Genomic DNA, 25,693 nt, shown 5'->3' on the forward strand with positions numbered 1-25,693 from the left:
GTTTAAATATTTCGTGATTGTTCACAAACAAACAGTGGGCATCTTTAGTGTTTTGTCTTCTATCTTGCACATTCTTTTATGTATCCACTTTTAAGAGAAAATTGGTATGCAAAATATAGCTTTAAAATGATGGAAATAGCTTTTTAAGCACGATCAGCAAATTTTCAGTTCCCAACTCAATTGTATGAGTATTGTTTGAGAAAAAAATAAGAAAAAAAATCAGCTAAGGTAACAAAATCTGAAACCCTTCTTCCATATTTATACTGGGGTCAGCTTGATTTACTTCACAAGGTCACCTATTACAGATCACTTCATATCATCGTATAACAAAGTATTTCATGTAAAATTCGAGGCATTCGGTTTTGATTGATAATATGCTATTTTAAAGTGTGCCAAGAAAGCAAGCTGTAACAAGAAGGTGAATTGCTGGTCATATACTTGCGCACCAAAATATATTAGTCAAGACATAATCACTTGATTCTGTCGTTTTACTTCTTATCATTAAATCTGATTCATGTACATCATATTACCATTCTATTATTCCCAAAGACTTCTGATTTAAATAAGTAAATAATAGTAATAAATAAATAAATGAAATCAATGTATGTATGAATAAGATAAGTTGCAACCCATTTAAAAGAAACTAAAAAATAACATATATCAACATTTATCCTTCACTCAGCTTTGAACATTTGGATAATTATGACATAGAGGATATTCCCCTCTACATTATGCCTGGATGCAACCACAGCACCAAGTAGACTGCAGTTCCATTATAGAAGACTTCCAATATTCCAATTAAATTGAAGGAGCCTGTATATTTTATATTTGGTTTATAGGGACCTACGCAGTTTCAACAGATTATAAAAAATAATAATGAACAGGAACAAAAATCAAGATGAGGCCTAAAAAGGGCGCAGAAATAAATATTGAATGGAATTGATAGGCCTAGGTTTAATAGTTGCTAATCTAATGAGATGTCAGAAAAACCGAAAAGTCATTTACAGCAAATAAATTGCAAATACGCATAATCCTGGTGCAAACCTACTGGTATGTATGTTCCCATAAATATCATTAAAATTTAAAGTGTGGCAGTGCAATGGAAGGTACTGTATGTCTGTCTACACATAGAATTCCAGTTGTCAGTTATATATGAGCATTTGGAAAATCACATGTACGAAAGACGTACAGGGTAGGTTCTCGTTCAGTGAAAATGAGTAAAAATGAGGTGAATATAATTAGGGACGTATTATGTCCTACAATTACAGGGTATGTAAGATGATCGAGAATCTTAAATTCCCTTTTCAATCGTAAGGAATGGTTGTGTATTCTCATTTCGGAATAAAATGATCCCACTGCCATCTTGCCTTGTTGTTAATGAATTAGATAATTCAATTCACCCTTCACATCCTGAGTTTTAAAAATTACTGGAAATTAGCAGTAGATCAGTGATATTTTAGCAGCCCAAGAAACTGAGGGTGCTGTCCATTTCCATTAAAATCGTCCATGGACAGGTAACTTAGGGTAAAAACGTGAATTTGTGTGTTTGTCCAAAGTCCTTCTTTAAATCGTCGGATAGCGTGTGTTAGACGGCAACACTATTCACAACAAACGCAGAAATCTACCAACGTAAATTCACTTTGTTAAACCTCAATATATCACTAATTTATTTTCACAGTGCCAACCACCTGTTGCTCAAAAAGTGTGTCATCTAAGACACGGTAAAGATAATGGAGGTGACACCCACTTTAGATCACATGTTCAGCGCCACCCAATACAATTACAACTGCTTGAAATATGACATCAAACCCCTCCCATGACTGCTGTGTAAAACAATGCATGCGTAGACCTTCCACGTTTACACACGGATCTTCCCATCCTTGTAGAAAACCATCACTTGTTGCTGCATACAGTTTAAGAATGGCAGTATTACATTTGCTATCTTGTACGTTGTTGGTTCTTGTTCATCATTGTAAGGTTTGGGGACACGACATTGTCAATCTGCGAGGAGGGGTCCTAACTCATAATGCAGGAACCCGTACGATTGATATGACGACCAAAGAAAAGGTAAGTATGCCGTTGCAGTTTTAACTTTAAAGTATTTATGCAATATGCCCTAATCTTATTTTAGTTCTTGATTTTAGATGTTTTTCTTAATGGTACATATGAACCGAGCATCGGTGGAGCGTGGATTCCCACGAACGTATGTACACTACTTCTACCAGTTTCTTATACGACTCGTATAAAGTCGACATACCACGGGATAAACTGAATAATCACTCGATCAGCCATAAAAGAGCTTTAAACTGCTCCTTTCTTTAGTAGTAAATTTGCCTACTTATCTGACATGCAGTATAGAAAGCTAAGAGAAAAGTCGTTCAAATATCATTTAATATTAAACTATGCTTTTTACTATATTCTTAGTTATACGATTTGAAGCTATATGCTATGGCATTTGATCGGTTTTTGTGGGAAAAAATGGGTCACCTTGATTTATTTAACAAGGTCACCTTTTTCTGATCACCTGACACCTCCTTATAACCACGTAAGTTATATAAAATTCGATTCGTTCATTTTAGATTGATAATTTACTGCTTAAATCTTTGCTGTGTGAGGGCGAATTTGTAGCCAAAATGTTTGTTCACCAGCAAAGATAAGTCAAGGATGTTTTAACTTGATTCTGTCATTTCTCATTTCATCCTTAATTCTGATACCTGAGCATTGTATAAACATTCTCTTAGCTTCTTAGCTGATCAAGGACATCTGACTTATATCAACAAATAATTACAAATAAACGGAGTCGGTGTAAATAAAATCAGGCGCTAGCCATTTTAAAGACACTGAAAAAAATACATCAAAATCTTGTCTTCACTCAACATCAAGCATTTGAATAAAATGACAGCAAGACTGGAAGCAAACACAGCACAAAGTATATATTGTTATCACAACTACCTTTCCCCTTTAGATTTGCAACTTTCCAGTGAAATTTAAAGAGCCTACATATTTTTATATTTGGCTTACATAGGCCTTCAGGGCACCAGCATGTTGTAGACAACACCAATGAACATGCATACAGGAAGTAAAAAAATCACGTTGGGGAATCGACAAGTTTAATAATTGCTTATCAGATGAAATATTAGGACAAAAGAAGATTCATGTTAATTGTTCATATAAATTGTATGGTATGGTACCAGTATATCCCTGGTGGAAATTCACATGTAAATGTGTCCTCATCATAAAGATTACGGCATCTGGCGTAAGTAGTAAAGTAAGTTATTTTGGACCCTTTTTTGGAGGCGTCACACACACACACACACACACACACACACACACACACACCATATTTAATTACACACGCCATACAAAAAACTGGCAGCTCACCTGTAAATTCCTTGGCCAATTAATATTTTGACAATTGAAAGACCCAATTGGGATGCGGTCTGGGCCACTTGGGAAGTGGACTAGATTGGTATCTGGTCTATGACACACACAAATATATATATACTTTTATAGTGACCAATGAGGTGTAAATTGAGGCACCATTAAGTGACAAAGATATTTAAGTGAAAATCGGATATGATAAAGCTAATGATGCCAAATTACGCATTATAACATAATCAGAGATGAAACCAGTTAAAAAAAGAACTAGTCTGTTCACATAGTCCCTAATGTTACTTGATGTGTACAATAACTTGTGTACAGCATCTTGGTCCAACATTTACGCCACTGCTCACTGTTAAATTACATTGAAAATATATATTGACCTTCAGAGAAAAGCAGGTTCTCTCGTCCACACTTTACTACTACTTAGGTTATTAACTCAAATGATTTACTGTCTTTAATGTGAATCATTTTACCTAATTGCTATAGGTAGATGGATTGGAAAAGAAGTTCTACGAAACAGGCATGGAAATGCAGAACAAGAAAAAAGTGCAACAAGAACAGCTAGTGGAGACCGATGCGTCGGTGTCAAATCTCGCTGACACACTGGGAATCGCCTCGGTAAAAATCAAGAGAAAGAATGCACCGAAAGGTCAGTAATACATAAAGTAGCAACAAACAACAGTTACGTTTAGTTTTGTCTTAGAATATTCATGGCTATAGCGCTAGTGCATGTGGCTAAGTTTATGTTATGTTTATATGAAATTATAACTGAGTTTGGAACTTGTGTTGAAATAAGTATCCACTCTGGGGAGGGAAACAGGGGTGTCTAGCATGAATATTCAGGTAGTAATAGAGGCAATGAATCACGTGCTTATATGCATCGTTTAATTTGAACGAGTCTTTCTTTCGCGGATTATAGTGCCGTTGTTAGTCATTTTATTTCAGTTTGTAGAGGCTACTGCAACACCAGCAGGTAAGAACAGCAGGACATGTATAACATATGTATTTCCCTGTCCTATAGATAGATAGATAGATAGATAGGTATTAATCCATAAATGTCAATCTCCAAATACAATTTTTTTGTTAGAAATGAATAAACGATTGACATTATCAATATTTATTTACCGACCAGATAAGTCTTCAAAATTATCAGATAGTAAATCATTAGATACTAGATCGACTGGAAACATCAATCTGAATTTCATCAATTCACAGACTATTTGCTTGATATGTTGTATTCACCAGAGCTGATGTCGTTTTCTTTTTTTAATCACTTTGCAGAAATCAAGAAGGCAATTTTCAAGCACATTTACATGTTAACGAAACACAAAATTTATTTGCCGTTTTTTTTTTTTTTTTTTTTTTTGACATCATACAATCGGGTAATTGAGGTCACTGGCGTTTTCGCACTTAGGTCTTGCGTAATCTCGATCACGGTTTCAGACCATGTGTTGTAACGTAAATTATTGAGTGAAACTAAATTTCTTTAAGAGTCAACAAGTGTAGAAATTGTTTTCGTGGTAGGAAAAGAAGGCTCATGTCAAAGTCACTTATAGTTTGATTTGATTGGTTTATTTCTCAATTTGCAAGTTTCTGGCATGTGTAAACCACATGTGCAAACTAAGCATGAGTAATTCAATTTTTTTAATATCTTAAATTGAAAACAAGTCTCTTAGGCATTATCTAACAAGGAAATGTTGAATGGTGGTTTGCACATGAGAAGGGAAAGTTCCTTGTAATCAAGACAATGGGAAGAAAACAAGTAAACGTATGATAAGTACATATACACACATACACGCCCACAGTCACTATTTGCATTTCACTAAAACACATCTAAAAGTCAATAGACGCTTGGACGAGCACTTAATTTCTCAACAAGTAAGAGAGGAGTTGGTTCTTTTTGCCAGCTGATAGTAAGGTAAGAGAATTCCCCAACGGCTAAGCTTTGGGTCTGTTAAAATAGACCAGGCACCACATGGACGGTAAGCTAATGGTAAGCTAACATTCTCCCGGCACCTAACTCAGCATTCAACCAGCTAACGTGACATATCTTTTCGTTGTCTTTTTTGTTCTTTCAATATTTATTTTAATTTTTAAAAAATTATTTTATATCATTTATTTACTAAAATACAATAATAAACTAAGTTATGTTTGCAGTTTGCAAGGGCCAGGCAGACATAACGTTCATCATAGACGGATCTGGTAGCGTCAACGCACCCGACTTTGCCAAACAATTGCAATTCATTAAGTCTTTGGTGAAGACATTTGACGTTGGACCAAACGCGCTACAGGTCGGCGTTCTGCAGTTCTCTAGTAATGCGATACAGGAGTTCAACCTCAACACTCACAGCACCAAGGCCGCCATCTTAGCCGCCGTGGATAAGATCAAGCAGACGAGAGGTGGTACTAACACAGCCCTAGCACTTTTCACTGCCCGCACCAGCAGTTTCACGGCTGCCAATGGCGACAGGTCTAACATCTCGAACATCGTTATCGTCGTGGCCGACGGCGCGTCTGACAACAAAACGGCGACTGTCCGAGAAGCAGAAATGCTGCGTAAAATTGCGTCTGTGTTCGCAGTTGGGGTTGGAAGTCTTGTTAATACTGACGAGCTGATGGCCATAGCTAGCAAACCGGATAGCAAATATGTGTTTACTGTGACAGAATTTAGTGGGCTGTCCAATATAGAGACAAAGTTAGCTACGGCTGCTTGTGAAGGTGAATAGCTTTAAATAGAGTAGCACGGAAATTGAAGCGTTTCCGTCTTTAAAGCGTTAACCTTATATACTATATTACAAACGTAATGAAAAATATGGGTACTCATATATGTAGATTGACAGCCAACTTGTGCTTAATACTTAAATTTCATAAACAAATATAGGAATGGACTCTATTCTTATCTACTTCTTTTCATCTTAACGATTTCTTCAACCTACAGATACTAATGTCGTATTTGATTAAATTTATTTTCATTTTAGAGGCTACTGCTGTTCCTACAGGTAAGAATAAAAGGACAAGGGTAACACGTATTGCTCCCCATCTTACGAATTTATATATATGAATTCCAAGTATATGTCCAACAAATACAATTAACTTAAAAAATACCGGTAGAAAATGAACAGTTGACGTTATCAATATTCATTTACCAAAAGGCAAAAGTCTTAAATTTATCAGATAATATACATATATCTTTAGATCCGCGTTATATATTAAATTTTATTTTGGCAATTCACATTCAATTTACCTTTACCTTCTAGCTGATATGGCGTATTTAACTGTTAATTTTTGTTACCTTTCTCAGGAATAACCACCAAACCGGCACCAAGTACAGTAAGTATGACCTCTCTCTCTCTCCTTATACAAAAAAGGCCACTATCCCCATTTATCATAAGTTATTTGTATCTTGGGCATAATAACGACCATGTTTGTATTATGGGGATTTTCTAATTTCTTGCAAAAGTCTTACAGTCTGCTTGTTTGATTATGAGTTTTTGAGTTTGTGTACTAGTCTTCTTTTTCTAATGGCTGTCGCAGCCGACATCTCACATCCATCCTTGTTAGATATCACCATACCCTGGCCAGCACCCTGCTATCTGTATATATATACAATTCAAAAGTCTTTGCTTAGTAGGCAATTTCATTCGACATTTGGTCTTTTCAGTCTGTTTCGGGATGTTTTTTTAATGCTTGCTTCTTATCTGCTTTTTATTTCAAATATTCTTTCAGTTTGTATACGAATATGATATATTATAATGACGTGTATTTAACTGTAATTTTGTTCCCTTTTGACAGTGATAACTACCAAGATAGTGCGGGGGCCGCCCTTTTTGTCTTGGTGGATTTGAAGTATGTAGGACGAAGACTCTCAAGTAATGCAATTCCTACGTTCTACTAGACCAGACGAGCCGAGATTTATAGACACTTGGCTTTTGGATTGTTTCATGAGTACGACGTCATATTTTGCGATATTATTACTTTTCTGATATGTAGTTTATCTTCAGATTATAATAAATTAACAAAGACAAACATCACAGTTGTGTTAGATTTTGGTCATTATTTTTTTTATTTTTACTCTACATAAATGTTTTGATTGCAGGGATTAACGCAGCCTTGCAATGAGGAAAACGTCGCAGTTTGACATACAATTAATAGCAAATAGTTAAGATTAATATTTTGTTTTACATTAAGAAGAGTTACAAACTCAAACTCCTTGGAAAATAACAGCAGATCAGACGAAGTCTCCTTTTCGCTTTTTTCTTAGCATTAAATATTGTGCGAAATATAAAAACCATAAAAACATACCTTTTAGAAAAGCTTCTATAAAAAAGAGAAAATATTATTTTCGGGCACTGGAAAATGTTTGATAAAAAATGGCGAGGCCATCACCCTTCTACTACAAAGTTGAAGGTAAATAATGGCACAATTAAAGAACACTGAAGTCAACAACAGTTGTACTTCAGGAAGATCGTCACATTACGCTTAAGGTGCCCACTAATTTTTATCTTTTTCTTCCATATAGATTACTGCAGTGTGCCAGCATGTTGTAGAAAATAACGAAGAGGATAAAAATATCACTTAATGACCTTCAAAGTATGTTTTTTATTAAACTAGATAAGTTAAAAATAAAACAAACCTATAGCGAAAATTATTTGGTAAATATTCTTAGGAGTGTAGCTTGCTACTTGCAAGGGTTCTGTATGCTCCTTTACAGACAAACACAGATCCATATATATATATATATATATATATATCTGTGTGTATATAAATATATTGACATTATAGGACAGTTGCTCCTAAACATATAATCATCATAAAACAAATATGCACATACTTTTAATGTTTCATCGTTTTTATAATCGCTTTGGCACCGGAAATGTATATTGCATGTAAAATTCTACTTCGGTCTTTTGAGGCAGAAATGATTCCATTCATCACAGATATCATGACATTTACTTACATGTGAAACATACAGATTTTCATTTTGTTTTCATTACAACTTAAAACACCTTATCTACCTGAAATCATCATGGGATCAAAAGTTCTATTTGGGAACAAATAGAAATATTTTAACGTTTGTAAAATTAAATAAAATATCGTGGTTTTCACTCGAAGTGTATTTTTTAATCCATTAAAAAAATCATTCTGGTCACTATATTACGTACACTACGTACACTACAGTAAAGTCATTTATTTACAATTAAAATTATTTTTATTAAATTGAGCCCAATAAGCACAGTAAACCATTCTTTCATTTCACTCCCTTGTACACATACCCATGTACTTTTTCGACTAGTCTCCAGAAAAAAATATGATCACAAATTATGCTCCACTGTGGGTACGATTGTCACCTCAAAATATTGCAAAGTTTGCTCAATAGTGGTCAAAATCCTTCCTCTTAAAGCGCCTGAATTTCTTGGCAATCTTTGCAAAAAAAGAATTTTGACCTCTTTGGTTTTGGACAGCAAGCGTTTGGGTGGTTGGCAATAGTGGATTCTCTTGCTTTGCTGGGTCTCTGTCTGCAGGCTGCAATGAAGCAATATTTTCAGTTTGCTATTATAACAGAGGTCAAACCATTCGAACCTAACAACAGTGCACCAAATTAACTTCATCCTTGGTTTTGCAGCAAAATAAAAGCTGTAAACTTTTACTCTAATATATCTATTAAGCGTTGAGACGTATGTTGAATCTAGACTCCAAAGTTTGCAAAAATACATACACCACACACACAAAAAAAAAAAAAAAAAAAAAAAAAAAAAAAAAAAAAAAAAACCAGTAAAATTAACCAAACAAAAGAGTAACATTTCTTATTAAGATTTTGCTGGTTTACAAAAGAGACCTGCCTTTGTACCAGTCCAAAACACACTTGACACAACATATCTAAAATAAAACAAAAAAAAAAATGTTTTTTCGCTTACTGGTTTGTTACCAAAACATGCAAAAATCTAATAAAATGTGTACAAATATCCATAGCAATGATGGCGAATTTTGAAAGGATCCTAGGTGTTAACTAAACAAGTAAGAGACTCGGCAAACTTAAAGATTTGCCACACAATTTTACATAGTAAATTAAAAAACAATACAAATACGGTTTGGTAGAGATAGTGTTCAGAACATGCGCAAACACCTGTAAAACTGCACATATTACAGCGGCGGATCAAGGATTATTTGAAGGGGGGGGGGGGGCGGAACAACAGACCTCGGATGCAAAGCCCACCATCGCCCTCTTGACGTGGGGTTCGGGGCCTACTATATAGCCAATAAATATTTTTGGTGTTTTTGAGAGCAAACGGACCTTTTTTTGGTTTAGAACTATGATTCCGCCAGTCAAAATTCTAATTTCAATAGGGGAATATTGATATGGTATATTTTTCAGAAACTGAATCTCCCTGAACCCCCTCTAAATCCGCCACTGTAGTAAAATTGACATCATTTCTATAGCTTACCCTATTACTTGCTGAACATGCAATACTACAAGCGGCATCATTCACCCTGGCATAGATTTCTTCACTCAAATTTGTTCTAATCACAAATATACCCTCTCCCGTCTTGCAGTATCTAAAAAATCAAATCTTAAATTACATTATCTTATTCCATGTCATAATTCTCTGAAATATATCAGTCATTCTGCCCTTACCTATATAATTATGACAAAATACATTTAACCAATCTTTGTATTCAATTAGCTTTTCTTATAGCAACAAAAATGAAACCTACCGCCCTGCTTCAAAGACAAACTCATAGGTGTTGCTGCCGTATCTCTGCAGAGCAGTGATAGGCCATTCTTCAAGAATTTTCCTCGGATTCTCCACATCCCATAATATTATCTTCTCCCACGTGACCTGCAACAGACACTCCCCAAAGGTGGCACAGTTGGTTGCAGGCAGCAGGTATACATGGAATCTCTCTAAAATAATGTGAAAAAAAGTAATTCAATCTAACAACATTATGCTAACCTACTCAATAAATCGCCAAAATTATGATATTAATGAACATTGTGTATCAAACGTTAAATGATCGCTATCTCGGCTCCTTTTTCTTTGACAGCAACATAAAAAGTGTTTAGGGAGAAAGTCACACAAAGACCCGACGTTGCTTTGTCTTCAGCATTTCCTCTTCCTTGTTCACTGCAATTACTATCGTCAACTAATGAAATCGAAAAAGCAATTAAGTGACGGCACATTGAATATAGTCACTAGGTGCATTTCGCTGAGTGTTTACAAGATCTAGCAATACATTTTTATTGCCACGCGTTCTAGTCTGATTGTTTAGGGAGGGGGGGGGGGGGCAGTTAGTGGTATTAATATGTGTAGTTGGATAAAATAAAATAGTCCAGAATGGTGTACGTACAGGTTTGAGAAGTTAAACATGAAAAAAATATTAGGAAAAAAACATTAGGAAAAAAACGAAATAGAATGTTTGGAAATTTAAACAGTTACTCTGGTGGCTTTGCGTCATGGCAATGAATCTGACATCGAATTAAGGCCAAAATATTAGTAAATTCAGAATTATTAGCTAAAATGTAAATTGCCCTTATTTGTCAGATAACCAATAATGCAAGTGATCCAAGCGGAGGGTACGATTTCCTGAAGGTAGCGGCGACGAACAGCGACGATATTTTTATGAACAGTGAACCCTTATTAGTTACGAAAAGCCCCCTTTTCAACAGGCGTGTTTTATTAATTACTTCATGTCACAAAGTAAATTTATACAGGCAAAACTTTATTCAAGGAAATAGTTTCACGAAATGAACGAGAGTAAAATATAAGTCGGCACAAATATAAGTCATACAACAATGTATTTAAAGTATAATCCCTCCTGTTATGGGCCATGTCGGATTATAATGGCATACCTTGATGCAAAACATGTACAGTCTATCGTTTCTTCCACCGCGAGTCCCTTTATTTAATGTATTGTATTACTCATTACCCATTTCATTTGACACTCTCTCTTTTTCTCTCCCTTCCTCTTTCTCTTGTTAGAAGGAGGGTAAATAATTAAGCACTCAAAATCTGCATCACCAATCTTCAAAAAAAAAAAATAAATAAATAAATAATAAGTCAACGAACCAGTGGGCTGATCCACAACATCCGACCCAGCAGACTGAATCAAATAACAGCTAGCACAAATTTATATGCAGATAGCTATAGTGTCACTACATACATAATCAGCTGCACGCGCGAAGCTGTTGAACAAAAGGATAGTTCCGTTTGTTTACATAAGTACTCTTAGGGGGCATGGCTACCCAGGCGACCAGGGGATTAGGCTAGTTACTATATGCCGTCAACAATCGTTTAGCGACCCTATCATTATACACTCCCTCTATTGTATTTACCACCGCATTAATCGCAGTGTAATCTTCAAATGGTCCACGGGGTAAATATACACATTCTTAATACTAGTACGGTATATGATAAAATGATGGAATTTTTTCAATGGGAAAAGTGAGAATTCTATAGATTCTGTATTCTAAGTCGTGAAAATAAATTTAAAATAGAACATTCCTGTTGAGAGCTCGGGGTAGCAACACTATTGAATACAGGCTATCTGCAGCTGATTTTTATGCAGTAAAGGCACCACATATGATTTACTATTATTTTTTAGATTTTTAAAATTATGATAGTTTCCGTCATCTAGACATGGTTGTTCCTCTTCAGTACGAACAAAATACATTTACTTACCAGTAACACCTGGTTCATCAATTCTTCTGCTGGGATTGGGCATGTCACCTTGACACCTCTGTACAAAGGCAGAGAATTATAATATAACAATACAGAAATAATATAGTGACCTGAAACAATTAAATTCTGTGTTTCATTTCTAACACATTGCGATCTATTATATGCCACAGTTTATTAAGTTAAAGAAATATGGATTGCTTAGGCCAGAGATGATACTGGTCAGCTGGATTGAAAAATACGATTAATGAGCAATAACTTTATCTTATATATGAAGTTTGGTACATAGAGAAAGCCATTATTTTTACCTGTTTTGCTTAGTTACAACATATGAATTATCATCTGGGCCACTGATCACAAAAATTATCAACTCACACTGTCAGGATCTTTTGGCAGCCGACTTTTAGCAGCTGGAATCGGACCTTTTTTGGCGTGCTGGATAGGATCCACTCTCTCTTTTACCTCTGAAAAAAGTTGTTATACATACAATTTAGTATTAAGATATGTACCTACAACAGAGACAGTGTTACAAATGAGCTTTAAATTTCTCTATGAACAAGCTAAAGGAAATAACTGTACACCTTTGCAAACTTTGATTTATGAGGCCTGAAAGATCATACATTGTCTATATGCAACCCTACCGAAGAAACTGAGGATGAATTACACATTTATAGTAGGGAAGGGTAAATCTCAAAAAAATTCCATAACAGGTGTTTTCTGAGGCGAAATTTGATGCAGAACACAAATCTGACAATCATTTTTTGTAAAACAATTATTAAGGCTTTCAAAATGACAATTTTCAAAATGGCAGCCAAAACGGCCTACCCAAAGCTTCATTAACAACAATTAAAGGTATTATAGTGTGTCATATGTCTTTTCTTATGTTTTTGGGGTTGTAGAATCTATTTCTGATGTTAATACTGAGATTGATACATTTTACAGTGAGTTCAGTTACCATGTCAGCTGACAGTTAACTGTCAATCTAGAGTGAAGAGCCAGAATCTTCAATAATGGGGAAAATGAACAACCTCCGTCATCTTGATCAATCAAAATGAGTGATATGATTTCCCAACATCTGTTGGATGGGAATTATAATGAAGAATCAATTACTAGTAACCTTACCATAAAGTAAATATTTTTCTAAATTATTACAATAGGATGGATGATACACTTTTACATTTTTACATGTTTTACATGTATGAAGCCGGAAGACATCCCTATCATAAGCCGAGGCTAGCAAAGCAGTTGCCAGAGAAATCTCCAATGCCTGTATCTCCAAAAAAAGTATTCCAATCTTTGAGAAGTACATTCCCAACAGAAGTATGTTGGATTATGATATATTTGGGGAACATTTAAAACATTAACTGTCTGTGAAGTGCAAGGATGATACACAAAAGTGAAAGGTTTCAATCAAAACATGACAAATAGTATTTAAGATTCATCATACATAAACACAATGCCTTTTATATGTAGTCTCAATATACAGTTATTCTGTTGTAAATGTTCTCAAAGAGAGAAAAGATACTCTTGGACATCCAGACATTGGATATATCTCAGGCATCTTCTTTGCTGGTCTCAGTACATGATAGTGATTGTTTCCCCGCCTTCTTATGTGCCGAATAAAAAAATTCCATCCATTTCTTTTTAATAATTTAAAGACTTTCCCCCATCGGTTGCTTGGGGTCAGGATAACTCTGATTCTTCTTCATAATTCACATCCAGCAGAACTTGAGATATCTTATCACTCCTCGTTCTGACTGATTGAGATCTGGCTCTTCTTTCAAGCTTGACAGTAAACTATCAACCAACAAGGTAACCAAACTCCATTTAAAATGTAACAATGGCAGTGTTAACATAAGAAAAAATATTTTACAACCTTAAAAACATAAGAAAAAGCATAATAAAAACATAGGTTCCTTTAATTGTCAATGTTGAAACCCTTGTTAGGGCATTTTGTCCGCCATTTTGAAAATTGTCATTTTACCATCCTTAATGGCTGTTGTGAGAAAAAAATAGTTGCACATGTGTGTTTAGCATCATTTTGTGCCATATAAAACACTCACTTATCAAAAATTTGTGCTTCACTCAACACTTCAATACAATTATATATGTATACATATAATTACTACAGTTACTGTATAAGCAGTGCATATGCTTTGTATGCGTTTTCAAAAATAGTAAAATTACCGACCTAAAGAATGCTCCTAGCTCAAATTTCTAATCTTTTTGGCCCATTTTGCCTCTAAAATCACCTGTTCCCTGAGAGATTTCCAAAAAAAGTTATTATTTACCGTACCCTATTTATAGTGCATGGTCAATAAAGGCAAAACTTAAGACAGGTTTGGCGTTTTTGATTATCTGCCATGTCAGCAGCAACACTGAAATAGTTACCGGTCATGTCTGGATCCACAATGCTTGTACAGGACATGTCACCTTGACAGCTCTGTAACAGGACATAGAATAATAATATATAAATGTGAACGAAATATATTATATATCCTCCTTTCTATATATTTTAGAAAAAATATTGACATCAGATGCTTTACTTCAATTCGAGAAGTTTATCATTTTCAAAGTCTGAATTGGGGAAGGTTTGAAGGAAATGTAAAAATATGATATGGCTATGGGAAATTTCAAACATTGATGATTTACCATGAAACCCAACAAATATAGGGTAACATTAATTTTCCCATTAGCTTCGGAATGACTGCTTTTCAGAGGCACTTATATGAAAATAAGGTACATCTACAACATTAGAAAAGCTTATAAACCGTGAGCTAAAACAAAACTCTGTGATTTAATTATTAACATATTGCTTAGCCTTTATGGAGCTCAGTTTATTGAGTTATAGAAATGTTGGAGGGCTAATATCACAAATTGATTGTATAAGATTTAGATATCATTGGATGGTTGGATCGAAAATTACGACTTTTAAGTTGAAATTTAAACATAAAATGTGCGATAAATTTTGCAAAAGTAAACCAACCATGTTTTTTATTTTGATAAATGTTTACGTGAATTATAAGATGAGCCAATGATAACAATTTTTTCATCAACTCACACTGGTAAACGCCTGTGACAGCTGTCTTTTAGCAGCTGGAATCTGACATTTTTTGGCCTGTTGGATAGGATCCACTCTCTTCTTTAGTTCTAAAAGAGAATTGCTACACATACTCAGTATATATTGATATTAAATTACTTTGTTTTCTTTCTTAAATGAATAAAATATCACAAAGCTTACATGAAATAGTTTTGCACCTTTGTATTATATTGCAAACTTTGATTCATAGTTACATAGCCTAGGTAAAATGCTTTCTTTTTTCCAAAAACGGATTTCATATACCGGGTAAGTTATGTGAATGGAGAAGTTTGTAGTCAGGTGTGTGGCTGCCAATAAACTGACTACCATAATTGTAATAATATGCAGCTGTTTTATTGGGAAGTGCTCTTTTGGGTTGGTCTGGTCAAGCATTGTTCTGTCCAAAAGGTAAGCATATGTCGACAACTACTGAATACCTTTCAATTTTGGATGCAAGCGGACGGTTTTGCAATGCGTACAATTAGCTAAGAAATGTTTTACAAGACTGTTCATCTGGGTCATAATGGCATGAAAAAGCAGGGATTGCCAGACAGTTTATTGTGCTACACGGAACAAACAGCACAGAGTTATACCCAGATTGATGTACCTATACAGAGGCCACACCCAATGTATCGAAATCTTATCCCCAGGGCACAGGACTCGCTGTTATCAAGGATATACTGCTGCAACTAAACAAAGACGTCCAATCCATTAAAAATGAGGAGCAAACAACGCGTTTTTCAGGGCCCTTAGAAAACATCAGACTTTGGCAGGTAAGTATACCAGACGACCTCTGTGAATGCCAGTGTACACAGCAAAACACCGTCGTCTGTTTCTCTTATGCATTTGACACCATAAACATTTCCATAAACCTTTCACTGAAACCATGTGGCGCTCTCATCTGTACCTGGTCAAAGTAGAGCACTACGACGTGTCTCGTCAACAGTAACTAGATTCATTAGCAGCACCATTATTAAGAGTAATCGATAACAACCTGAAACCGGCAAATACAGGAATAATTTGGCACCACCTGACTACCATTTGATGGGGGCAGCTTAATTAGGCACAATGTTAGGTTACACAATGAAAATGCCGGTAAAGAGAGCACTTTTAATTTAGTTGCAGTCCCAAGGGAATATGCAGCTACATTGGCCTTCAAGATCGCCAGATTTGAACCACATAGACAATATATTAAAAAAAATTTATTGCACATCTCAAAAAAGTACAGATCTCAACAAAAAAAATACAAAATTGATAAATAACTATCTATAAATAACTAACTATAAATTACTATCGAATATCGGCAGGGGACCATACGCAGATAGAAGATATCAGTCCAGGAAGAGAGGCTGCAGCTTTTTCCATTTTTCATTGAATTTATCTGCTGTCATGTTTCTCAGACTCATATTTCTCTCTGCGATGTAGGCCTGTTTCCATTCTATTTTAATATTTTCTCTGTTCGGGGTAATGTTTTTCATTTTAAATATACATATGTAATAAATTTTGTTATGATCAGCAAACTGTTGAGCGCATTGCACTCCAAATTTGGAATTCCTAGAATTATATCAGAAGGTGTTAATTGTAGTATTTGTCCAGTCTTTAAGTGGATCCAGTCTTGTATTTTTGCCCAAAGGGGAGCAATTACTTTGCACTCAATAAATAAGTGTTGAAGAGTTTCAGGGTGTACGTTACAGAAAGAGCAGGTCTCTGTGTCTTTTATCCCAATTTTTCGTAAAAATATATTTGTAGCTAAAATTATTTTTGATACTCTATATTGAAACCAGCGCAGTTTAGTATCTAAAGTACATTGGAAAGGAATATTTTTCAAGATTTTCCACTCTTCAGCTATGAGAGGTTCTTTAGAAAATACAAAATGTGGGTAGGTCACTACTCCTAATCAACCGTCTACTTGTTTTACAACAAAACTGAATAAAATTGGGCATGTTCTGACCAATGTCTGGAATGTTACTGCAGATTAAACTCTAAAAACCTATCACAAGGAATGCCTTGCCACTTGAGAGCCCTGGTAGCAGCCAGATGAGGCCAGGCGTTAGATGGACTGTTGCTGTGACTACACACTGACTAGACACTGACTAGACACTGAGGGTCCTTTTACAGATAATAATTTCGGAAGATCCAAAATATCGCTTTTAGTGATTGTGGTATGACTTAGATTCAGCAATGATTTTTTTTACCTCATTGATAAATTCAATTAAAGACTTGGTGCTACACTGACAGCAAAGAGAGTATTAAATTTAAAATACAATTTTGATCCTCATCTTCATTTATCAGTCAGTAAAATATGAAAACAAAATGATTTTGAAAAAATGTTTAATATTAAATGTAAAACCTGTGTGTGTGTGTGTGCGTGTGTGTGTGTGTGTGTGTACACTCTTCAAGCATATATATATATATATATATATATATATATATATATATATATATATATATATATATATGAAATCAAACTTAAAATTATAGTGATAAGGTATATAATAAACACATTAATACATAAAACCATTAAAGGCTACCTGTCATTTACGGTAAAAACTCAATAATTTTGTCATTAAAAATGAAATAATGTTTTTAAATGTGTGAATCCTACCTGAATATAATTATTAGGTGACAAACTTTTTAAAATTTTTGAGCAGCCCATTTTCAAGTTTGCCAATATTTCAAAGTGAAAACATTACATCGATGTAGAATCATATTCAAACAAAATTATCAAAAGCGACTAAATTTTCAAGTTTCTACCATATGTAATTGGCTACCTGAAAATGTTGGCCGCTTCTTTGGATCTTGACTCCAAGAATCAGTTATGATCTTCCTTAGCCAGTCTTCTGTGTCAGGGATTTTATTCATATCAGGTCTCTTTCCTTCAGTCACACATGCTATTGTCATCTCATCTGTGGAAATTAAGCATGCATGGGAAAATTAAAGTGTATTCCATGGATTGTTTTAAAGAGGGTTAGGGTTATTTAATGAGGTTCAAGTCCATCTAATGAATAAAAATTTCACCATTTTTGTTTGTTTCCCGAGAGATACATAATACCAATATCGGTATGATATAACATAAAAAATTAAATATCATTTTGCAGCTTAATTTAGCAATATACCTTTCTTTTGCTGTCTTTGGTTTGCAGCTATGTTTAAACAAAGCCCCAAGAATTTTGTGAATTAAACAGCAACAAACAAAAATATATTTTACACACGCCATTCAATTTCATACCAGTACATGGAAGGCCCTTTGATCTTCTCTCACTCTTTTCACAAAAAGTTAAAATAATATCAAAATATTAGTAAAATATATATTTACTTGTGTAAGGCATTTCCTTGGCCAGGATTTCCCAGACAACAATACCAAAGGCATAAACATCAAACTTAACATTTGGCTCACAGTTGATATTTTCCCATTGTTCTGGGGGCACATGAGTGATTGTTCCTGCATGTTCCTCTCTCTTACTCATGCCTAGCCTTGAACATGAGCGCCACTGAGCCAATCCAAAGTCACACAGCTGATCAAAGGAAAAATGAAAAACTAAAAGGGCAATATACCAGGGGTATGTACCTAGACAGCAAACAGTGGTTGCCCTGCTATTATGCCATGGACCTAATACATTGGGATGAATCATAAAAAAGTCTATCAGTGGTATGTCATTGTGTTATCCATCAAAGTAACACCCTTTTGCCAAGATTTAGCCAATTGCTACATTATTGTCAGCTGTATATATACCCGGTAGGGTCTATATAGGCTCCCCCCCCCTCCCCCAGTCAACATACTCCGTACCTTTACATTAAAATCCTCATCTACCAGGACATTCTGTGCTTTAAGATCCAGATGTAGCATGGCTGGGTTGCAGGTGTGGATGTAATTCATTGCAAGGATTATCTGGTAGATCATCTGGACTTGGAGAGGGAAAGGCACTTCAAGGTCATGCACAAAGTCAGATAGGGATCCGTGGCACAAATACTCCATTACCAATGCATATTCTTTAGTCTCCATGACAACACCAAATAGTTGGACTATATTAGGATGCCTGACTCTCCATAACTTTTTAGCTTCACTCTTCAAGCCTATTATAACCCTGTGAAAATATATTTATTAAGAGAAATAGGCCAATTTAGCCAATGTACTATCATTATTATGATAAAGAGACGATAAAAAGAAATAAATCAACAAATCACATTCAATTCAATACATCAGTTAAGAAGAGATAGCTTATATAAATTTGCCCTATAGGTACAATGTTGTTGCTTTTGTTTCCATTTCAACAGTTACAAGGGCATAGTTACAACGGCTGAAACCCTCACTTTTCAGGAACCTCCACTTCCAGAACTTTCTTCACTGCAACATCCCCCCAGTGTTTGTGATAAGCGTGGTAGACCTTTCCAAAGCCTCCCGTACCCATCAGCTTGTGGTATGTCAAGTCAGTAAACTGGACTGGTACAAAAGCATCAGTTAATAACTCTTTCGACGCCTCCTGTTGCTGTTAATAAAGTTCACCAATGGTTATACCATTGTATTTTTATTGTTTAGAATGTCACAGCAATAAAATAAAAATACAATGTTGATTTTTCATTGAATTAATTTATATTGACCTGATTATTTACATCTTCCTCGTATTGGAAAGCATGACTCAGACAATTCTGAAGCTGAATATAAAACAAAACAATGTACAACCCACACACAAAGTATCAAACAATCTCCACATCGTTACGTTCCTACAGGCAGAGATCTTCACATGGTAGGCTAAACTATGCGTGGGTGTAGGGTTCGTTTTGGGGCGGGGGGGGGGGGGTAGTACCAAGGAGGGGACATGAGAAGGATACGTACGGTGGCAATGAAAAAAGGCAAAACGGGCGAATCAAAATTAACCCTCCAACGCACGTTCCACTGTCACCTTGATTCGTTAATAACCGGGAAAAATAAGGGAAAGAACATAAATAACTTAGGACTACCGCATCATCCTAAATGTAGTCTAAATGTAGTCTACCAGAACACACGCACACACAAAATAAATAAATAAATAAATAAAGGGCCCCCTCTTGCTCAGACAGATGCCAGTGTTCGTACCCGCTGCATGCGATATAAATACGACGTGCACTCTACGTGCAATTGTTTTTATGTTAACCTGAACGCCAATAATAATAATAATAATAATAATAATAATAATAATAATAATAATAATAGCCCAATGGCATGGCTATTTCTTTCTTAACTCATTTTCATGTTAACTCCGAGCCTTCAATACATGGCTTGTGGCAAATTTTGTTAACAATGACGTTAAAGCCTCATTCGATCTACGTCGGATTTACAAAGGCACAAGTGAGGGTTGTAGCACGGAAGCTATAAATTTACTAGTACATGTACTGAGTAGGCGTACCAAGTTTGAATGTTTGCATTGAATGTGATCCTAGTTCTCTTCGTCAATTATTTTATTGTTTATTTTCTGCGATTCTGTTTCACAGGCTTACCTTTTTTATTGTCTCTGTGGTACTGAGTACATGGCAAATTTACTAATTCGTTTAAAACTACTTAACCAAGTTTGATCGGACTTTTTTATTTTCTCTGTCGCTGAGCCACCATTTAAGGCCCTATTTCACACAGACCACGAATCCCACGAATCGCCAGGAATTGACAAATTTTAGGATTCGTGAGGATTCGTGAGATTTTGCCAATTTTCTGGTCTTATTCGACACGCTCACGATTCACTTACGATACAGGTACGATAGTGTTACGAATATTCGTGGGATTCGGCTGGAATCGTGAGATTTTGCCAATTTTCTGGTCTAATTCGACACGCTCTACGATTCAGTTACGATACAGGTGCGATAGTGTTACGAATATTCGTGGGATTCGGCTGGAATCGCACGAATATTGTCCAGAAATTCACTACGAATTTTTGGAATCGGGAGTTCGTGGCCAAAACTATGAACAGCTCAAAATTTTTGCCACGAATTCCCGATTGATCAAGAATTGCAAGAACTTACTACGATTATATACGAATCTGTTAAGAACTTCACGAACTGATTACGATTCAACCAAATTTTCAATTCCTGGCGATTCGTGGGATTCGTGGTCTGTGTGAAATAGGGGCATCAAAGTTTTTGCCACCCATTCCTGTTGGTCAAGAAGTGCAAGAACTGACTACGAATAGATACGAATCTGTTAAGAACTTCACGAACTGATGACGATTCAACCACGAATGGTGAAATTTGTCAATTCATGGCCATTCGTGGGATTCGTGGTCTGTGTGAAATAGGGCCTTTAAGGGGAGGGGACATGAAAGCAGACTAACTAATTGGGTGTATTCCCACAGGGGCCAATACTTTAATTTTGTATACTATTTTACTTGTCCCTGATTTTAGAGGGTAGAGATTTACCAGGTTAATTAACCAGTCACGGTGAAAGCCAAGCATGGTAAGACCGTTCATCTTTAAAGTTCCTCTCAAGTTTTTCGTTTCCTACCTGTTGTATAAGCTACTCTTACAACCGGTCGCGCGTGTTTCTACGAGCGGTTTGCGTGCAAAAAATTGGCCAAGCAGTAAGATACACGCACGTGGAACTTCCTTTTTTGGTGGACGCAAACACGACGCAAAGCACGCAGCCCGAAAACTGGCCGGCCAGTTTTTCGCTTCGACCTGTCTGCGACAATTAGAACGCCTGGAGCACGCTCGTAGCACGCAAGACAAAAGTACTGAGAAGGTGCGCTAGGAAAGCCTGCCTTGCGAGTCGCTAGGGCTACATGAGTTGTCCTGTCAAGCAGAGACGCTAATTGCAAGGAGCGATGGCCGTGGAAATTGCACTCATTCCTTGAGTTTGTGTTGCTTCCTGCGTACGTGGCACACACTCACCACTTACGAAGGGCATGCAACGCACGGCGAAAGTAGTGCCCTTTTACGTCAGTTTTGCTTCACACTTGCCTCACACGTTTGTGATGACATATTGATGGCGTGCGTCAGTTTTGCTTCCCTTTTTCTGCCTTTTGGAGGCATATTATAAACTAAATTGAGCAAAAAATTTTAAAGTTTTAAAATTGTTGTACACGTTACACAGTTGACGCTCATTGTAAAGACACGAGCTTGCGGCGTGAGCACGCCTTTTATACACCAGGCATGGGGTTGACGCACGTGCAACGCATTCAATGTGTGCTCTCGACTCTGTTCGTTAGTTGTGAGGGCGTGGGTCTTACTCAACACGCAAAAGGCACTTGCTCCTTCATTGCTTGCGACATGCGTTTTGCACAACGCACGTCTCACTTGCGCCCTTGCTGTTCGCAGGCTATTCGTAGAATCATTTGGACATGTCCAATATCCTCCGTACGTGCTCACGGGCTGTCTGCGAACTCGAAATTTCGTAAGAATGACCTGCACGGAACGTGAGATACTGCGTAAAATTTGGACGCAAACAGCTCGTGAGAGCCCGTACGTCCGGTTGCGACCGAGGCTTAAGATGGCCTCGATAGATACCGCTATCAGGGCAGAAACCACTAAATCAACCAATCACCGACTGTTGTGTTGTTGACCAGATTGACAATTTTTTCTGGTGAAACCAACTTGTATTCATCATCTGGGGGTTGGGGCTGGCTGCTGGACAAACTCTCTGACTGGGCCCTCCTAGGTCTGAGTATGACGGGTGCATCAGGGTTGCTGCTGAGGGTTGTTGGTGGCCTGACAGGGGGTGGAGAGGAGGCTGCCTGGTACTCTTGGCTGGGTTTAATGTATCTTCTCACAATAGGCTCTGGAAGCTGGTCAGACTTGTTTCCTTTCACAAATACACTTTTTCTTCGTTTCTTCCAGTTACTTTTACCGTACGGCATGGTGGTAAGAAAGTTACTATACTGATTCTAGAGGCAGGGACAGGGCATTTTATAGGATCAGCTGTCCATTGTCTCTCCCAGGTGTGCAGGAAAGCAGGATACATGGCAACAAAAGGTATGAACAGTGATTGGAAGTGGAGTTTCCTGTAAACAGCAAACTGCATGGCCCCAATGCAGGAGGGGGGTATCCAGCTTAGCAGTGAGTATTGTTCTGAAGGGAGGGGCAGGAAGCTGATTTCCTGTATCCTCACAACACACCCAAACAAACAAACATAAACAACAGTTGTGACAATTAACCTTGCACTTGAGTTTAAGTAATTTTTAGATATTTTAAAATATTTTTATTAGTAATTTTCCACTTCTCACACTTTATTTCTCAGCAAAGTGCACTTAAACCAGTGACAACCAGTTAAGATGCTTATCTCAGATTTTCACACATGTCCAGCAGCAGGTGTCCAAATTTCAAAACAATTGAAACAAATTCAGGCACAGAAATTTGCATTTAACTTTTTATCACTCATGAAATTGTGCTTTCTCACCAGGTGCAATGTTGGCTAAAGTGGCCCATACAGCAACCACATTTTCAACTTGACAGGGCTCAGTCAACAAGAGACCGTTCTCAGTCATATTGGTCGGAGCAGTTGGCAGTGTATTAAGGTTTTGATTTTTGGTGTCAGAAGGTAAGATCGGGGGGGGGGGGGTTCTGTGCAGGGCAGAAGCCACTAAATCAACCAATCACCGACTGTTATAGACGAATGTAGTTCAGTGAGAGAAAATGAGTGCTTTTTTCCATGTTTTTCTGGCATTTCTTGTGTGTTGCTAGGGTTAATTTTGGTATCAACTAGCAGGCTAGGGTGTAAACTACTGCCAGTTTTTTTTTCAGGACCAGGCACAGGTGCGATGCAGTCGTGAGACCTCTGGCGGAGGGGGCTACTGACTGTGAGTGGTGCAGTGGTTTGTTTACAAACAGAGGGGTGCACATGTTCAAGTGATGCCAGTAAGCAAGCATAACTGATAACAGTACATTTTTTTGCCATTGGGAGTTATGTCAGTGTGTCTGCTGTTCATGGGGATGGGAAATGTTTCACAGAGTAATTTTGTTCATGCAGTTTTGCAGGCATTTCTTAGTATGGTGGTCAATGGGAAATTATTTGGTGGTTTCTGTCCATCAGCCAATACAGACTATCATTCAAAACGCTCATTGGAGAACATAAAGTGTGCATTAACTGTGTGTTTTAATGTGAATAGGGACAAAAACATTGAATTCAATTTTTTGTCCTTAACAAGCCTACTACATGTATATGGGATAACGGAAAACGGTACGAATAGAGTGCTGTTGATATTAGCGATGTAATGGGAATTTATTAAGATATGTAGTTTATGGACTATGACAACACGACTCATGTTCTGTGTCATCGCGACAGGAACATGATGATTGTAGCTATGGAGCTAGGTCAGTTTCCATTGACCTCTGACATTCAGAATATCAGTGCTGTATGTGTGACGAATTTGTTGTCTTTATCTTTTGCTGTTACGCGAGGTAGTAAATTCGACTATTTAATATTCTTTCATGTTATTTATTTACTACCTTTCCAGTTGGTTCTCGCGCCGCTTTTTCCCATTTCTATTTCTATCTCTACCTAACACAACCTCTAACAGCCTGCTCCCGTTTACATTACACGCAGTGGTGTAAGTATTGTTTAAGAGCGTGTCAATCAACTCATTTCCTCTACAAAACTATCCTGGCTCCTTATTCAATAAAGTTATTTTGTCTTTAGAAATAAATAAAATGTTGACACGCATTAATACGCACAATTATCGATGCACCCTGCAAAGACCTCCTTCCCCCCCCCCCCCCCCCCCCCCCCCCCCCCCCCCGCGGGGACAGAGGTGAGCTGTGACCTCTGAAATTCAGAATCGCAAGCTGTGACACAAATGTGGGAGGACGAGGTCATCTTTTTCTGGTGTTTTGGAGGGCAAACGATGATCTTTGGTACAGTGTATTAATCAGCTAGTCAAATTGCTGATTTCAAGAGGGAAATATTGGTGTTATATATTTTTCAGAAACGGAAGGGGGGGGGTCAGGAAACCCCTGACCCCCCCCCCCCCCCCCCCCCCCCCCCATATCCGTCACTATGTGGTGATCATCGCTGTGGTGGGAACTGTAAAATCTTTGCTCATTCTACATTAATTGATATGTTTTTTAATTTATCGAAAGAGGCGTGCATGTAATGAAAATAATCTTTCACACAAAAAATCTTATAAATGATAATAACTATTGTTAAATGGGGAGGATTATACACAGTACTGGTATGTGATTCAATAACTGGTATTGTACCTGTAACTGAACCGTTACAATCTTGGAATTATTATAGTTTTTCTATCATGCACTATGAGGATCACGTTTCAAATTCCAATACTGAATAAAATACCACCGATTAAACACCTGTAATAATAAAAGCGTCATTTTACTCCGACAATTAAGAAGGCTCTGACAAATCATATAATTGTTGAAAAGTTGCGAAGTGCAGATTATGGTGAAAAGTAAGTCAAATGTCAACTTCAAGGTCTCAGTAAGATTGCCAGAATATGATTTACTATACAAGCCCAGTAGTAACTATGGCCAGTTTTCGAGATATAAGTTCAGTTCAAAAATACACGCACTGGACAATAGAAGTGTCACCCCTACTGAACCAGTTCTTTGAGGGAGATAAATGACTGTGGAATGATATGCT

General features: G+C 36.7%; 2 protein-coding genes across 4 annotated transcripts in view; one reads left to right on the forward strand and one right to left on the reverse strand.

Moving 5' to 3' along the window:
• The first annotated feature begins 57 nt into the window (after window positions 1–57).
• Window positions 58–7,409, forward strand: LOC106155337 (matrilin-1-like). Of its 2 annotated transcripts, none has more exons than XM_087010416.1 (6): window positions 58–2,067; window positions 3,871–4,033; window positions 5,542–6,102; window positions 6,363–6,383; window positions 6,686–6,714; window positions 7,177–7,409. In XM_087010416.1, the coding sequence occupies exons 1-6, from the start codon at window positions 1,798–1,800 to the stop codon at window positions 7,177–7,179; spliced, it is 1,047 nt and encodes a 348-aa protein (XP_086866542.1). In that variant the 5' UTR covers window positions 58–1,797; the 3' UTR covers window positions 7,180–7,409. The 2 variants fall into 2 exon arrangements, with proteins under 2 accessions (XP_086866542.1, XP_086866543.1); XM_087010417.1 differs by having other exon boundaries at window positions 61–2,203.
• Window positions 7,410–7,429: 20 nt separating this feature from the next.
• Window positions 7,430–25,693, reverse strand: part of LOC106155330 (dual specificity protein kinase pyk3) — a 28,722-nt gene continuing 10,458 nt past the window's right edge. The window contains exons 7-17 of one of the 2 annotated variants that reach the window (XM_087010419.1): window positions 19,450–19,625; window positions 18,926–19,223; window positions 18,455–18,653; window positions 17,910–18,044; window positions 15,121–15,209; window positions 14,451–14,502; window positions 12,435–12,523; window positions 12,063–12,120; window positions 10,099–10,288; window positions 9,828–9,939; window positions 7,430–8,907 (exon numbers count right to left, since the gene is read on the reverse strand). In XM_087010419.1, the coding sequence (XP_086866545.1) occupies window positions 8,755–8,907; window positions 9,828–9,939; window positions 10,099–10,288; window positions 12,063–12,120; window positions 12,435–12,523; window positions 14,451–14,502; window positions 15,121–15,209; window positions 17,910–18,044; window positions 18,455–18,653; window positions 18,926–19,223; window positions 19,450–19,625 (1,551 nt within the window). In that variant the 3' untranslated portion in view covers window positions 7,430–8,754. Of the gene's footprint in view, window positions 8,908–9,131; window positions 9,262–9,827; window positions 9,940–10,098; window positions 10,289–12,062; window positions 12,121–12,434; window positions 12,524–14,450; window positions 14,503–15,120; window positions 15,210–17,909; window positions 18,045–18,454; window positions 18,654–18,925; window positions 19,224–19,449; window positions 19,626–25,693 lie in introns of those variants that run through there. The other variant, XM_087010420.1, reaches the window with a different exon arrangement.

The sequence above is a fragment of the Lingula anatina genome, chromosome 4 (genome assembly GCF_051362555.1).
Source record: "Lingula anatina isolate TDL-2025a chromosome 4, LinAna3.0, whole genome shotgun sequence".
Lineage (NCBI taxonomy): Eukaryota > Metazoa > Brachiopoda > Lingulata > Lingulida > Lingulidae > Lingula > Lingula anatina.

Bases quoted from the DNA above. Each gene is read 5' to 3' on its own strand.
- LOC106155337 (XM_087010416.1), top strand. From the start codon at position 1,798: ATGACATCAAACCCCTCCCATGACTGCTGTGTAAAACAATGCATGCGT. The intron at 4,034-5,541 runs GTCAGTAATACA...TTATGTTTGCAG, and splicing joins GAGAAAGAATGCACCGAAAG to TTTGCAAGGGCCAGGCAGAC. The intron at 6,103-6,362 runs GTGAATAGCTTT...TTTTCATTTTAG, and splicing joins AGCTACGGCTGCTTGTGAAG to AGGCTACTGCTGTTCCTACA.